Source organism: Nestor notabilis, unplaced genomic scaffold (genome assembly GCF_000696875.1).
Source record: "Nestor notabilis isolate BGI_N333 unplaced genomic scaffold, ASM69687v1 scaffold515, whole genome shotgun sequence".
Classification (NCBI taxonomy): domain Eukaryota; kingdom Metazoa; phylum Chordata; class Aves; order Psittaciformes; family Psittacidae; genus Nestor; species Nestor notabilis.
In genome coordinates, this window is record NW_009928589.1 from 127,083 (window position 1) to 145,188 (window position 18,106).

General features: G+C 36.5%; 1 protein-coding gene across 1 annotated transcript in view; it reads right to left on the reverse strand.

Moving 5' to 3' along the window:
- The window catches only part of THSD7A (thrombospondin, type I, domain containing 7A), a 130,264-nt gene that overhangs the window by 62,551 nt on the left and 49,607 nt on the right, over nucleotides 1-18,106 (reverse strand). The window contains exon 8 of the mRNA XM_010014555.1: nucleotides 4,182-4,373. Within this exon, the coding sequence (XP_010012857.1) occupies nucleotides 4,182-4,373 (192 nt within the window). The remainder of the gene's footprint in view (nucleotides 1-4,181; nucleotides 4,374-18,106) is intronic.

An 18,106-nucleotide genomic window follows, 5' to 3' on the forward strand; every position in this document is an offset into this window, starting at 1 on the left:
CACCAGTTTCCACATGGAGTCATCTCACAAACCACAGAAAATCTTTATCTTGGGAAAAGAGACTCCTCTCTGTCTTTTTCCACTGATGCAAGTAAATAAGCCCACAATAGATGTGCATAACCACACTGAGCTTGAGGCTCTGCAGTGTATGGTTTGACCATGAGAAAGAGGTATTGTTCTGAATGAGGAAATGCTGCTATGAGAGCGTACAGTTGAGGTCAGCTCCTGGCTCGAGCAGAAGTCAATGTGGTGCTGGAGGGGCAGTTGTATCCCAGAGCTCATTAGAAAACTGTCACTACTGTAATTTATATACGGTTTCAATTTTCATATGAAGCTATTCTTCTCACCAAGGAATTATTATAATACTATAGAATTATTCCTATTCTAAGTTATCCGAGAAAATTGATTATACTGTGACTGTTTCCTGGTGGCCAGTTATGCTAACTTGGTGGTTTCTTCAAACCAATTCAGCAGCATAGATAGCTGGGAATTAAGAAGAGAAATAAGGTCTTAAGTGTGAAATGACATAGCATGGCAGTCATCTGCCAACACTAAGAAGCAAAATGACAGAATATAGTATTTTTTATTTCAAAGAGGAAAGAAACTGAACAATCACAGACAATACTTTGATAAGAAGCCATCTGAGATCCAGATAAAAGAAGCTATTCCAAACTATTTTCAGACCCTCAAAAATTTCAGTGGAGTGTTCATATTTAAGTACCTCAGTGAACAAGAATTAAGCACTTCAGACACTTTGAGGGATTGCAATATTCATTGTGAATGGAACGCCTGCAATGCTTTGATCTTCCCAGGCTTGCAGACTGAATTCTCCATGACTAGCAGGAGGATGCATGAGATCAAGGACTCACAGTAATAAACCTGGACTCCTTAAGTCACCTTAGTAGCCAAGCTGGCAACAGATTTGCATGTTCTTTAATTAATTAATGTCAACAGCAACAGTTAGCAATAGTTCAAGGAAAGGTTCAAAAATCCAAAAAGGAACACCTCTGGGACTGTTCATCTGAATTGAACTGATACCTATTTTGAGAACTGAGTTTTAATGTGTAAATGCAATTATTATTACGTTTATGAGACTTGGGATTTTTAGTTATATATGATGTTTATAGAGTTTTCAACAACAATAATGTGTATTTTTTATAAGAAAAATAGAACTAAACCCTCCATTTTTCAAATTGGTTCATGTGAAGCTTCCTTTTTGTATCAGCAGAATAGAGAATATATTCTGTGCCCCCAGAACATAAAATGACCTCCCAGCACCAACTACTCAATCCATGTTTTATGTTTTGGGAACACAGCTGATCTCTGTCATGCAATTCTGAAGGTGAAAAGTCATTCAGTTATTTGTCACACAGCAAATGACTAAAAGGCATAAATGATGTACAAGGAGACAGACGACAATAAGTCTAATTTCAGTGACACATAAAATATAAAAGCTAAACTAATACTTTTTGAATGTAACACAAGCAGAGGTGAATAATACTTTCCAGCTAGAATTGTAACAACATGCTAAGCCTTGGAAGGTTCTTTTATTTATTTAGATATTTTTGTTCTCTAGAGTTCATACAGAGTGCAAAGGAGGAGGGTGTTTAAGACACCTGACAAAGATGTGAGTGAATTGCTGTAAGCTAGATAAGACATATGAGCTTGTATCCTTAAAAAAAGCACAAAATAACCTCATCTTGGAACAGCAGTAAAGAGGTCAGGGTTCGAGCAAAGCTGAAGCACTGCAACACCTAGGTAACGAGTTAGCTTTCTCAGCAGTAGTTTAGGGATCTCTTCACTAGTATCTCTGTGGTTTGAGACCTGTCAATCTTTGTGATCACTCATTACTGATTCTGATCATTGTACAACAGACATCATAAAAAAATTTCACACACCTAAAAATCCAGGCTGCACTTAACTGCTTTGCTGCATATGTAGTCTTGCAAATTAGTCTAAATTGTATTAAGTATCAAAGTCATAATATAATAAATACTTTTTAAAAAGTGTCGTGGTTTAAGCCCAGCCGGCAACTTGGAACCACACAGCCGCTCGCTCACTCCCCCCCTTTTCCTTCCTCCCCCCGCTCCCGGAGGGATGGGGAGGAGAATCGAAGGAATGTAACTCCCACGGGTTGAGATAACAGCTCTCCAGTAACTAAGGTATAATACAAACCACTACTGCTACCAATAATAATGATAAGAGGAATAACAAGGGAAAAGGACACAACCGCTCACCCCCCGCCGACCGATACCCAGCCCGACCCGAGCAGCGATCTGGGCCTTCCGGGTAACTCCCCCCAGTTTCTATACTGGGCATGATGTGCTGTGGTATGGAATACCCCTTTGGCCAGTTTGGGTCAGGTGTCCTGCCTCTGCTTCCTCCTGGCTTCCCCTCCTCTGTGGCAGAGCATGAGACTGAGAAAGTCCTTGGTCAGAGTAAACATTACTTAGCAACAACTAAAAACATCGGTGTTATCAGCGTTGTTCCCAGACTGAAAGTCAAAAACACAGCACTGCACCAGCTACTAAGAAGGAGAAAAAATGCTGTAGCTGAACCTAGGACAAAAAGGAATCATTTTCTGGAGTGATTTAGTTTGTCACTTCTGTGGCATGCTTGTCAAGACATTAAATTTCTGTCTCTAGTAAAACTACATAAGCATATTGAAAAGCTATTATCTTGACCTTCATGGAAAAACAAGAAGCACATGAATTTATGTTTATTTGATTATCATATGATTATCTTTACCACTGTGCTCCTTTGCACTGTGTACAAACTCCAGAGAATATAACTATATAAATAAATAAAAGAACCTTCCAAGGCTTGTTACATATTATCATTCATATGAAACATGGCTCTGTGTTTCTCTTGATATGAGTCCATTAAAAAAAAAAAAAGACAAACCAAATTTTGCTTTTTGCTTATTATTTTAAGAGTTTTTCTACTTTGTTACATAGATCTATCTAAGTTATTTCTAAATAATTAGAATCACCCACTAAAATATGTATAGTTCTGATTGCCTCTAGTAAAGGTCCCTTTCAAGAAAAAGGTTGAATGTGCCTGCTCTGCTACACTTTTTAGGGTCTTTGTTACAATTACCTGAATTCTATCAAATATACAGTATCTTTTAGCAATGATGTTAACTGTGTTTGCCAGATAAAGCCTGGCCTTTTTTTTTTTTCCTCAAAACAGATATTCTGTTTCACTACCTCCATACCTTACAACTTCAACTTTTCAGCTAGATGTCATCGTTTCATATTGAAGTAATAAAATGCTTAATGATTTTAAAGAAGAACTAAAACATCCTTTTATATTGAAGGCATAGAAATTTAATGTCAGTAATACAAGTGAGTAAATGTTTTCCAATAACTCTTGGTGGCTGTGTCTCCTTGCTCCCAGTGTTGCACAAGGAATTTTAGCAGTTGGACCCTGGCACACCTGACATGGCCATTTTAGAACCTCGTTACATATAGAATACATTTGCTCTATTAACCCCCAAAATACTTAAGAATAAAACAAAACCAGTTATAGGAAGCACGGAAAATCATCAACGGAGAGATGTGAACCCATATCTAAAACCTTTTTCTTCTTTATATTCCAGCTCTATCTTCTCTTTGCATTTGCTCCAGATGCTGCACAAGGACCATTTGCATGAATGAAAACCACTTATATGACTGAGGATTTGCAGGGTAAAATCAAGGTCTTACTATGAATAAAAATGTTAATGGTAACATTATTTACCAATTTGAGCTAAGAAGCTACAAAAGCTAGTTGTTAGCATTTGAACCAATTAAAACTCTATCTTTTCAAGCATTCAAATTTATATCCTTCCAAATTATTAACAATACTCCAAATCTCTCTCTAGAGGTCTGCACAGAATAAGGTATCTACATTGTTTAATTTTAATAGAAAATGAGAAATCCATATATTCGAAATCAAAACAGTAACATTATGCAGAATAATAGAAAAAGCAATATTAACTGAAATAAGCAAAAAAAATCTCCTCTTTAAAGCAGCTTTAGGTACTATAAGTAATTCTAGGATAAGCATTTAAATAATTTTTCTGTATTTAAAAAACAGATTAATAATTTGTTTCTGTCAATCAAGAAATTACTTTGACATTACAAAGACAGTTGGGAATTCACAGTCAAATAAGAGTCTGCAAAAGTATGTGACCTTACCTTCACCTGCATATGCCAGAATAGAGCGGGCACGCATCTGCTTCCCTTCTGTGGTTTTGCCAGAGCAGGTGTGGGAGCAGGAGGACCATGCAGACCACACGCTGAGAACACAATCCTTTGGGCATGGAGCTTCGCAGACGACCGGGACCGGGTAGATAGCATCTCTACACAGCTGTCTGTCAACCTCTTCTCCTGGGAAAGAAAAGGCCAGTAGCAGCCTATCATTTGTTAAATTAACTTAAAATGAGCAATCTAGCCCAGATGGGCACACAAATAAATTAGATTCTCTTCTATATAAAAAGGTAAATAGATTTTTTTTTTTTATTACAATGACTTGTCTCCTCTGCCTTGATTCTATAAGAACATGCTTAAACCTAGTTTAATTTGATATGCTGCTGAAGTGAATGCCAGCCTGGGTGGTCTTTAGGCTTTCATTTTGTTAATTCATATTTGATTCCACAGAAAATCCTAATTTGAATAACAGAGTAATACACCTATGGAAAACTATGTGCGCAGAAATGCATATACAGTAATAACTTTTTCTTCATCCATGCTCATGGGAGAAAGGGAAAAGTATCCTAGCTTCCAGCTTAGCCAGTTTTATAACCCACAATTCAACCTTTGAATTTCAGCCATGCATCAAAATATGAAGAGAGTTGTAGTAAGCTCTGTCAGAGTGTCTTGTGTGGTCGGAAGTATCTTCATTCATTAGCAAACCAGTAACACACCACTCTATATCATTGAAGTATAAAAAGATGTATGCACTTGAATTCTGTCACATCAATGCACACATTTTATTATAAACTGTTTTATGAAATATAAGCTAATGTTTAAGTAGTAGAGCTGCTTTTGTTTTCAGTAAGGAAATCCTGTGCCTGAGATCTGTCTGAACAGCACCCTAACCACAATGTGGTTAGTTTTGAAAGGTGATGTATGATTTCCTGATCAAATCAGTTAATATCTATTAAATGAGGAATGAACAAATGACCACATATTCCGAGGTCAGTAAATTTCACTGACAGTGACAAAAGCCACAGGATAAATATTCACTTTGGAGCAGATGATGGAAAAAATGAACTAAGGAAAAAAAAAATGAACTAATATGAAAAAAATTAACAAACCATTTACAGAAAGTGCTTGCAATGAAAGGCACCATGAACTGAGCAGAAGTCCAATACGTTATGCCAATTACAAGGAGCTCTGAAAAAGTTGCATGTAAGAGCATACTGGACTTCTGAGGCCCTGTTAATGGGGTAAGATCAAGGCACTGGAAGAGTCAGTTCATTTGTAGATATGATTGTTCTATTTTCTGGAAAGTGTAACATTTCAAAACATTCGAATGCCTTTTGTGCTATATGATCCTTGCTGTATAGGGCATAAAACCTTCTGTTGAATTATGATTCATCTACTGAACTGCTATTGAGGCATATGTGATCTCAATGGGACTGAACAGGAGAGTCTATAGCATTGTACTTCCTACAGTCCACCCATGTCAAACCCTTTGTTTTAATAGTTAGTATCTATGAAAAAGCATATCACCAAGATTTGCAAATGAACATCTCTTCAATACAACAAAACATTTGTTAGAAATAATCATTAAATACTTTATAATATATGAAGACATCAGCCAGTGTTAATAACTACCACCTGGATTCCAAAAAGCTAACTCACTGAGAACTGTGAATGTTGTAAATTAAGACAAAGATCTATCAACACTGCTTTTCTCAATTTAGGCTTTTATTATTATAGAATAATAATAACATGAATCAAACACTAATCTAAAGGGAAACTACATTTTTGTCATTCAAGGTTTACAGAGTCTTAAAACCTCTCAAATATTAATCTCTGATAAACCAGGTTCCTGAAAATAGGAGGTTCCTTAGTACTAGTGACATGTCCTGGAACTATTAATGACCAAATTCTTTATAAAAGAGGAAAAGATGAGGGTCATCCATCCAATATTACATCCTTTCAACCAGGTAAGTATTTTATTCATACAGAATCTTCAGACACAACAGAACTGCAAACATCAAACTTTCTTGGCTCTGCAAACCAGGGGAAGTCCTGAAGGACATGCTTTGTAAAATAGCCTAATGTAGTCATAGTCATCTGGATTATAAAGACCTTTGAGATCAAGTCAGTCTCAATAGTTGTATTTTCCCAGATTAAAAAAACAAATTTGAGCCTTGCCAAAGGCTTCATAGATCTCCTCCCTCACTGCTTCCCTCACTGGACTCAATTTTTGTATCAATTGCTCCTTCTCTTGTATCACAGATCATTACACCCTGACACCAATGCAGGAGGGATTCCTGCCTCCTTCAGCAGAACGACATGTGTCTGGGTTGACGAACAAGATGCAGGAGCAGACTGCAAACTTCTTTTCCAAAGAATAGCAAAAAAGCTAGGATAAAAAGCCTTCACTCTCTCTCAAAATAAAAACAACTTTTAACTTTTATCCTTTGCTTTTACAGGGAAAACAGACTAAAAATACATATTTTCCATATTAGTGTTTAGTTATTGTCAACTGTCCAATTCTTATCTGATGAATTCAACAGCACAGAAATGTAGGTGGAAGGAATGTTTTATAATGGGTACTTCTTATCTGCAGGGAAATATTGTATTTAGACTAAATTGTTTATGACATTTCACTAATGATTTTCTGAACAACTTGACTTTTGCTGTCTTCCTCTTTAAAGAGCATAGTATAGTCAACTACCAGGAACCACTCAACTATAGTCTGGGAACAACGCCAATGTAAAGACTAAAGCTACTTAGAAGTAAGTCCCATTTGAAAAAGTTTGTCATGTGTAGTCTAATAACCTGTTGGAGCAAGTCCAGAGGAGGGCCACAGAGATGATCAGAGGACTGAAGCATCTCTCCTATGAAGACAAGCGGAGAGAGCTGGGCTTGTTCAGCCTGGAGAAGTAGAAGGCTCTGGGGAGACCTTATAACAGTCTTCCAAAGCCTAAAGAGTCTGACAAGAAATCTGGAGAGGGACTTTTTACAAGGACATGCAGTGATAGGGCGGGGGGTAAGGACTTTAACTTGACAGAGGGTAAATTTAGATTCTTCACTGAGAAGATGGTGAGACACCAGCACAGGTTATCCAGAGAAGCTGTGGATGCCCCAATCCCTGGAAGTGTTCAAGGCCAGCCCAGACAGGGCTTTGAGCAACCTGGTCTAGTGGAAGGTGTCCATGCCCAAGGCAGGAGGGGAAGGGAAAGGGAAGGCTGAAACTAGATGATCCTTAAGGTCTCTTCCAACCGAAACCATTTTATGATTCTATGATTTTATTTGAACTTCACAGCTGTACATTTATGCTTCACCCCTGACTATTCAAGGCTGGTTGGATGGAGTCTTGAGTGACATGGTTTAGTGTGTGGTGTCCCTGCCCATGGCAGGGGGGTTGGAACTAGATGATCTTAAGGTCCTTTCCAACCCTAACTATTCTACAATTCCATGATTCTACGTGGCACAAGAGTTGAAGACAGAACGCTAAAATCACAAACAGCCCCAAGTTACTTGTACTTTAACCAACAGAGCAACAATAAGTACAAAGGAGAAAGATGAAAAAAGAATATGACATTTTCTTCATTTATCAGTTGATTTGTTCATTTAAATCTGGAACCTAGCAACTGTCCATATTCCAAAATGTCACCTATATATTTGAATGATATTTCTCTCATGCAGCAGATGCATATTTTGGGCTAAATTTTCCAAAATGCACTAAAAGGAGTGACTAAATGTGGACAGGGCAAGAAGCAAAAGAAATTTTCTTTCTCAAGGATTTAAATGTCAAGAACTGTTTAAATCTTTCCTGGGATTTTTTATAGATTTGTATTATTGTACATATGATATCTGCAATAATTTTGTCTAGATGATAAAGTTTCTGCTAGACCACAGAAGACCTACATTCCGTGTTTAATACAGTTGAATCATGTCGCTCCTTTGTGTTTTTGTTTACTCATCCGTAAAATGTGTCTGGTATTTAAGTTTCTTCTAAAATGCTTTAACATCTTTCCAATGGGAAGCATTCCCAGTGCTGGTATCGCTAGAGACACATGGTAAGGAAACCCTCTTGCTTATTGTACATCTTTTAATATGATACATGCTTCAGTGCACAGTAAGAAATTGCTGTCAAATTCTGACCTGTAGTAAATGGAAAGGCAAGTGCTTAACAGAGGACAAAATATTTTAAAAGCCCTAAAATGAACAGCAAAATCACTGCAAGATTCAATGAGGCATAGAGAACAACTAAAAAAAAAATCAACAAAATAAAAATGCTGCTGGAGTCCTACCCAAGAAGGCAACTTGGTCTCAGTCCTTTACCCTACAACAGTCTCTGAAAGGCTAAACTATAACCTGATATTAACTAAGTAAAAAATTTGATGATAAAATCACAATGAATGGGATCAAATCAAGAGAGTTCTCTGAACATTAATATTGAACGTTAATTTTCAAGTGTCTGTGTAATCGGTAAAGGACAGGAATATCCCACAGTGGTAAAACAAATTCTGCAGTTGTATTTTAAAGTTCATAAAAGAAGTAATGACAGCAACTGAGCCTAAATGCTCAGTTATTGTTATTATTCAGCTGCCTTCAGAAATACATATAAGCATGGAGGCTGCAGAAAGCAAAATGCAGTTGGTCCACATGATGTTGATAGCTGTGATGGTTACGTTTACAGTTTCCTTCCTTCCCTGTGTAGAAAAATTAATCAATAGGCAAGTATTGCACTGCCTCCTGTATGGGTTGTAAATGAAATGGTCAACAAGACTGTTCTTTACCTTGAATTCCCATGCAGATTCCCGTACACATTCCTTCCACATGAGGACCTATACGTGTCCTTATTCTGACTCCACTGTCAGTTTTTACATTTTCTTGCAATTTCTTACAATTCTGAAGTGTCTAAATGTTTGTTTTAATTATAACACTGGGGAGAAAATAAGCTAAAAAATATCAGTCTAAAATCTAATTGCCTCAAAGTTTCCAGAATGTCATGACTAAACTGTAATAGTATAGAAAAAGCATTAATGAGTTCAGCTGTCATTATTCTAAAGACAATACAAGAAACCCCAACTTCAAGAAATCTACTGAAATGAGAGAAAACTAACAAACTTATCCGAATTTGAAGTTCTGTGCTAGACTGTTGTCGTGGTTCAAACCCAGCCGGCAACTTGGAACCACGCAGCCGCTCGCTCACTCCCCCCCTTTTCCTTCCTCCCCCCGCTCCCGGAGGGATGGGGAGGAGAATCGAAGGAATGTAACTCCCACGAGTTGAGATAACAGCTCTCCAGTAACTAAGGTATAATACAAACCACTACTGCTACCAATAATAATGATAAGAGGAATAACAAGGGAAAAGGACACAACCGCTCACCACCCGCCGACCGATACCCAGCCCGACCCGAGCAGCGATCTGGGCCTTCCGGGTAACTCCCCCCAGTTATATACTGGGCATGACGTGCTGTGGTATGGAATACCCCTTTGGCCAGTTTGGGTCAGGTGTCCTGCCTCTGCTTCCTCCTGGCTTCCCCTCCTCTCTGGCAAAGCATGAGACTGAGAAAGTCCTTGGTCAGAGTAAACATTACTGAGCAACAACTAAAAACATCGGTGTTATCAGCGTTGTTCCCAGACTGAAAGTCAAAAACACAGCACTGCACCAGCTACTAAGAAGGAGAAAAAATGACTGCTGTAGCTGAACCCAGGACAACTGTCATCTGTAATAATCTTGTCTACACATTGGCTGATTAGCCTAGTGCAAAATTGGAAATTCTTCACATTACAGGAAAGCTATAAATTTACAAAAAAATTCATCACGTATTTTTCTGGTGCTAGGATACCTTATATGTGCTAATAAGCAGATAATAATCCATCACCAGGGTAAACTAACATTGTCATTTCTAATACTGTTATTGCATTTCTTTCAAATCACTAAGCAATTATCAGTCCCCAAAGTTTACCACAAAAGGAAAAATCCTTCCTGCCTATCATGGACCATCACAGTAAATTAACTTTTCCCTCCAAACCATGGTGCTGCAGCAGTACTGTGGATTTTTGTTTTATCAATGATTAGAATAGAACTACTATATGCTGTGAACTATGCAAAGAAAATGGTGAAGGCCCGTGATACTTTCATTCAGCTTCTGCCCTTTTGCATAATCCGGCACTTGTAATCTGTCTTCCTCAAACCTCTTCATCTTATTTCAACTTTATCAGAACTACTGATTGGAAATTCAGTCTCATACCATGACTGATTTTTTTGGGGAGGGGGGCGGGGGGGAGGAAAGAAATTCTATTTTTTTTCTGTTTAGTTGAGGGGTTTTTTCTTATACAAGAGGAACTCTCTGAGGAAAGCTGTCTTCCTCGTAGCACACGTCTCTAATTAAAATGCATACACAACTGCAAAAGGCTGACCCAGATTTTTCTGTAGGGCGTATTTAGAAGTTAATCTCTCAAAACTTAATAAAATAAGCCACAGAAAGGGGAAACAATAATATTTACATGCAATTCATTATTTACCATCTTATTTAGCCCAACAATCTTAAGAGTATTTGGAAGAAAAAAAAGCAGCTCATGTAACAGCACCTGATTGACAGACCAATTTTTGCTCATAAGTCAGCGCAATAGCTCAATACTTGTATCTAACTCATACCTTGATAGACGTTAAGAAACTTAATCCCAGAGGCCTTCATAACATCTCGATGGTGCTTATTCATATCTGCTCCAAAGATAAAACTGACCAGAATGACAAAAAAATATCTCTGCATGAAGTAGGTTGATAAAATCTCGGTATTTTGTTTAATTTTTAATCTCTTTAGTTATCGAACAACATTAAACTACACTAAATTACAATTTATATTCTCAATATATTCTACTTCATTGGCTCCAAAATTTTCCAACAAACACCATGTGAAAAGATGGTGTATTTTTCCCTTGAATTATTATTATCAAATGAAGTGCCTGCACTCATTTCTATTGCTTAGGTGCCTAGCTGGTAGCTCCAAGTGCTAAAATGGTTGCTAATTCCCTAATCACATGCCTTTCCCTCAATTGCTTCTGCTAAGTAGCATTTGCATTTAATTAAGTACATCTTAATTAGTTGATAGTTAATATTCGTGAAGTCATTTTCTTCTAAGAAGCCTAAGTAGAAATGGCACTGATTTCAATGAAGACAAATACACCATTTTCTCACATCTGTTCATTATGCAAAAATGAAAGTTGATCTAATAGTTTAATGATATGAAAACATTTTAGGATTGTAAACTGTTTGATTTGGTGACTTGTGTGTGAAAATTTATGGTGGCTTGGTCTCAATATAATAACATACAGTCTGTTCCTTACTAAAAGAAAAAATATAAACATTATACTTTGGCCACTTATTCAAAAAACATCATGAATCTTATAAACATGGATGGATATTTTTGATTTTTTTTTTTTTAAATAAGAAACTTGGCTAGCACAAGCACATATACCTTCATTTTATTTACAGATTTACCATGACTGCATGCACAAACCAATGACATATAGAAAAGGCCACTGACTACTCCCTTTCACTAGGCAAAATAATGGAAGATACAAATAACTTTTAAAATATAATCCTGAATTTTAAAATGTTGGTTTGGCTTTCATTTGCAATGAAAAATTATTGATAATGGCAGGAAATTATATTATACAAAAGGAAAATAATTGGGGCTTAGAAACCCTCCATATCAAGTGTTTCTCAAATCAAAGACAATAGCATGTCAACACATCTTAGAAAAAAATCGTGATCTTTCTAAGATTTTCTATTCCTTAAAAAGATGAGACACCATATTTCACAAGCAATAACTTCTTGTTGATGACTGTGCAATTTTCCTCACATATTCACCTTATGGGAAAATAAATTTTGAAGAGTAGAGAGACAGTGGCTTCAAGAATTCCCATATTCATGCAGAAATCTAATTTCAACAATAGTACCTGGGCACTTCTGCTCCTTCTCTGTAACCAAATTAGTAAATGCTACTATTACACCTCAGCTACAGCTTAAAGAGTAGCATGTGTTTGCTAACCTTCCCCACAACACAGTGTGTTACCTGCTATGTAGAAAGAATGCAGGAACAGGTAACCCTTTGTGAGTGGTTTATAGGAAAGCTAGAAGATGTGAAAGTCATTCTGCTACAGAGGTAAGACAGTTCTGGTTCCAAAGCTTCTTCCCTGCCCTTATGCTCATTCAAAGTTTCAATCACACAAACTTCAAGAAAAGTCAGCCACTGCTAATAGATTCCGTTCAGTATTCCTTAATGCCTCAGGTGAAGGTAAGGCTTTGTGCCGTATACAAAACAGTTACAGGAATAATCAAACCTGAAGTAACACTCCTTCCTTTGAAATAATGACAGGAATAAAGGGACAACTCTGTAACAAAAATTCAGAAATATTATAAAGACATATATTTCCCATAAAAATTGCTTTAGATGGGAAACATCTTTGGATGTTCTTTGGATGTTAACTGTTTAAAACCAATGAACTCACGCCTTCAGATATGCTATTAATGCTTCCAGTAATCCCATTTTCATGTCTGGTAATAGAAGAATTTTTGTACCTCCATTTGTATTAGTGTCATTTATCAGTATTACAGTCATGTACAGTCTAAATTTGACGAAGGGAAATAAAAACAGGGAAAGAAATAGTATTTCTTCATACAAATAATATTTTTTCAATCTAAAACGCAGTGTCATCTCACCAGACTAAAAAAAAAAAAAAAAAAAATGTGTGAAAAATAGTATTACATGACTGTGGTAACTCAGAAACATACAGTAACCTAAAGTATTTGTCTGGGGAAAAAAACCCACCAAATTTACTTATTTTCAACTGAAGTGCAAACTTCTTATTTATGCTTGAATTCTTTACTAGATAAGAATGAGAATATTGGAAGAAATTGTTCTGCTCTCATTTTCATCTTAATAAGAACATTTTGTGGTATCTACTTTCACACTTTATTCCTTTATCCCCTCTCTTACTTTTCACTATTCTTTGCTAGATTTACTCATGCTGAAAAAACTTTGTTACATACATTTCACCCAGAAAATATGGAATTCTCCCTCTATTTATTTACATAATTTTGTAAGTGGTAATGGTGGTGGCAGCCACAGCATCAGTTTCCCCAGGTATACAGCAACCACTTGGCTACCTGCAAAGCTCCCAGTCAAAAAAAAATTATATATATGTATATATATACACATACATACATACACACACAGAGGCACACTGAGTGTGTCTTACAGCACTACCTATGGCTTATGAAGTAACAGGCTTTTTATCTCTGACAAAACACTGTAAGTTTCTGAGTACACATTTTGTATTATGCATCAAAGACTAATGGAAAACTCTTCTTGCAGTGATACTTTCTTTGAATTTTTACTACTGATACCACTGAATATCCACCAGCATGAAAGAGGCTGTATCTGAACTATTAGTGATAACATACTACTGAAAAGACAGATCTTAATAGGAATACTGAAGAATTAATCCAAATTAATTAAAATTGGACTTTGAAGGAGATTAGTTAAACTGTATTAACATTTCATATAGCTATCCTTATTCAGAATTAAAGCAAAAATTCTTAACAAATAGAATTAAGGCCACTGTAATTCTGAATAAGAGGATTCATGTACACATTTAATATATTTACAGTATTATTTTTGAAGTTAATTTACATCAACTTTCCTAAGTGGCTCCATGCAGAGAAGCCAAAGTAAACAAAAACTGAAACATGATATGCCTTTAGCCGAAAATCTGCTATACTTTATGCCATAGTAGACTTGTATCAGAGCAATGGTATTCCGATGTTTCTAATAAGTAGCCCAGCAGAGTACCTACACATTGCTTAACAACAGGAGTAAGATTTTCCTGCTGCTTGACAGGTAGTTGAAACATTTTCATGGTTCATTTGCTAATGTAGTCTTACTGAGAATGATAAGGAACAGAGAATACACGTGTATTGATCATAACCAAGTGCAGCTGCCTTCTAGAGTCAAATAAGCGTCATCTTGATATGAAAGAAAAAGTAAGTTTGATGACAGACTATGGTCCCATTGAGAATAAAATCAATATTAGTCATGGGACCAAGCGCAATCAATACGTCAGACCAATAGGTCATTTTAAACAGAATGGGGAAAGGAGGCGAAAAGTGCTGATGGAGCTGTAAGAAAACAAGACAACACAGTGCAAATCTGGAACATGAGATCACTTGAAAATTCACTGTATATTTCTAAGAACATTTAGCAAAAACAGCAACTCACGTTAAGAAGATATAATTGATCCCAAGATCAACTGGACATTCTCATAAACATTTCCCAATCAAGCGACAACTCATGTAGTGACAAAAAGCTGTGAAAGTATGACTTTGAAAGAGAAGAACAAAACCCACAAACAAAATCCCAGCTTTCTCCATTTGTCTGTAAAATGTTGCAGAAACTCTATTGCATTTAACAGTGAAAATTCCTTTGACGGACTTTAGAAATACTGGTAGTGTTATTTTGAATGTTGGTAATGGTAGGATTTAAATAGCTGGATCTGAAATAAAACGTTTCTATTTTAGCATTGCAATACGTCTTTTTGTTTATTTAGAAAAAAACCCAAACATTTTATTACTGTTTTTTCCACTACTGAGTAGTCTTATTAAGTTTTTTAATTGATCAGATAAGGACAAACAGAGTGTTGTAGCCTTTCAAAAGGTTTCATAGGCACTCTACTGTAACTACTGTTTTAGGCACTTCCCTCTCCTCCCCAAAAAGCTCAGAATCAATTGGAGAAGAAGTCCGGGAAGGGCAATGGAATGTCAATGATTTCAATCCACTTTTATTATAAATTATAATTCTGATGTGCTGATCTGAACTAAATTAACATTCAGGGATATGAGTTTGGAATAGAAGCATAAAAAGGAAATAATATGCAAGACTACAAAAACAGTAGCATGAAAATGATCTGACAGCTCCACTAATGTCAGTAGAACGAAAGGACTCACCATAGTCAATCTTTTCAACACTTCCCTAAATCTGCATATTTTAGACAGCTACCTTAAATGGCCTGGTTTTCAAGGAACACTAAATATCAACCCTCATGAACTGCAGGCTTCTAATTTTCTGCATAAATATAAAGTTTGGAGGATAACCTTATAAATTTAAGCTTATAAGTTCACAAAGTTGCATCAAAAATTAATTCATAAATATTCCAGCACCGCAGTTTCATTACCAATATTTTCTCATGAAAGAGCATAACCCACAGCTGTAGAGAATGATTAATGGCATGCAGCTGACAGAACATTAGATGAATTTTTCAGTTTGTCAATTATCTAATATTACAAAACTATACTATGAATTTACAGCAAATTTACAACTATGCATTCATAAATGATATGTGATGCCTCTTGCCACACAAATATAAAAAAAACCTCAAAAGAGGGTTTAAGAGAATCAGAAAAATTATTTTATATAATAAAAGATGATTACAAACATTTTGTTTGCATTATTCATCCAGGTGCAGCTAGTAAAGAGTTGTCACTCTATATGTAATCTGACAGCTTAGTTCATTCACAGCTAATACACAGGACCCAAGAGGTATATAAGAGATCACTACCACTGTCATGTTTACACATTTCTGAGAAATGGTTTTATAATTAATTTTATCTATGTTTCTGTCTGTTTCCTACTAATGGCAGGTAAAATGCAGTCTTTGGAGAACATCTTTTTATCTATCTTACAATGAATATCTCCTCATCATTACAAGTGGAAGGCACAGTATACCTTTAGGGAGCTCAGACTGAATTAATCCTCTCTTTGGAAAAATTTTCATAACTGACTCCTCTCTGGAAGACTAAAACTAACCCATCCTTTTGACTTTTCCTTTCCCCATGCCTCTCAAGCATATGGGTTCAGAGAAAGAGATCTCAGGAAAGCAATCAGAGGTAAATACCACTACATTTTATAAACCTATGCTAAATTAAGGAAACACAATAACATCACACAACAAAACAAAAATTAGCAGGAACACATCTGCAAGTATAGGGACATTATAACTTTTCTACTTTGTTAATAAGTTAGACAAACTAAGACCCTAAAGTCACAGAAATCTGACAGATTTCACTGCAGATTTGCACATATTCAGAGAAATCAGCTGTATCCTGGAAGTAAGACTAGTTTCCCCTACTAGAAGGGCATCACTGGTTTTCTAGAAGCCTCCCGCAAGATTTAAGATGTTTCTAGCTAGCATTATTCTTCTTACTCCACTTGAAAAGACAAAACAAAACAAGAGATACAGAACAAGAGATTTGATGTAGTTCTACTTAATATCTGTTATCTTTTTATCTTTTTTTAACCATATACTGGGCTGCATCAAAAGGATAATGACCAACAGGTCGAAGGAGGTAATCTTGCCTCTCTATTCTGCTCTCATGAGACCTCACTTGGAGTACTGTGTGCAGTTCTGGTGTCCTTAACATAAGAAGGACATGGAACTGTTGGAGCAAGTCCAGAGGAGTGTCATGAGAATGATAAGGGGGCTCAAGCACCTCCCATACAAAGACAGGCTGAGGAAATTTTGGCTGTTCAACAGTTGGAGAAAGAAGGCTGCATGGAGACCTTATAGAAGCCTTCCAATATCTGAAGGGGGCCTACAAGGATGCTGGAGAGGGACTCTTCATTAGGGACTGTAGTGATTGGGCAAGGGGTAATGGGTTTAAACTTAAACAAGGGAAGTTTGGGTTAGATATAAGGAAGAAGTTCTTCACAATGAGGGTGGTGAGGCACTGGAACAGGTTGGCCAGAGAAGTGGTAAATGCTCCATCCCTGGCAGTGTTCAAGGTCAGGCTGGACAGAGCCTTGGACAACATGGTCTAGTGCGAGGTGTCCCTGCCCATGGCAGTAGGGTTGGAACTAGATGATCTTAAAAGTCCTTTCCGACCTTAACCATTCTATGAGTCTATTATTGCATGATCTGAAGAACACTAATGCAGCACTTTGCTATTTATAAAATAATATCAGTGCCAATAAATGATGTCTCAAATCAGTAAAATTAAAACCAAATATCTGATAATTCCTAGGGCAAGATACACTTTGCTAATCCATAAATTACCCCAAAAATTATGTCAAGAAACTAAACAGCAGTAAATGCCAGCATTAAAGTTGCCTTTGTATAATGCATTTTTTTAAATTGCATAATCACAAGTTATTTTTCTACTGAGTCCCTTCCTTCTTCAGTTCACAGATTGGAAACTCCTTAATGAGTAACTATTTGGTATTTTTAATTTTATTCCCTTTGTTTGAGGCATGAGCTTATGTTTTATTGACCACATATTAATTAAGAGTGTTATTAAAACAGAATTGGTAATTTTTCTAAGATCTTCTGTCATGGCTATCAGACACCAACTAATACATTTATTTTCAGAATACTCAAGATGTGACAGGTCAGTATTATTTATATTTTGTTGATGCTGAACAAAAGCAGAGCAACATTAAATCCTGAAGAATGACACAACTAAGGCTAGTTGTCTCAAAGACAAAGCATTCATTACTACAAAATCCCCACTTTATCCCCAGAGGAGACATATCTGTTTCACAAATGAGTAGCAGGTTCTGGGGGGAAAATGTCATGTAGACACAAATAATTAAAGACTTCCATTCGGATAAGGACCAGACAAACAACCTTAATTTCCTAATGTTTGAGGGCTTGGCTTTGCAACCTAAAATACTTCATTTTGACACCATATTTCTTTCCAAATTTCTAGTTTAAAACTCAAGCCAAATGAAAAACAGTACTTCTGCCATGGGTATTACACTGACTATGGACATACACTGCTCTGCCAGTGATCTCAGGGACAAAAGCAGGAGCAGACTACAACAAGCTGCATTCCCAGCTCTAGAGGTGATGAATTTCCTTCTCTCTTTCCC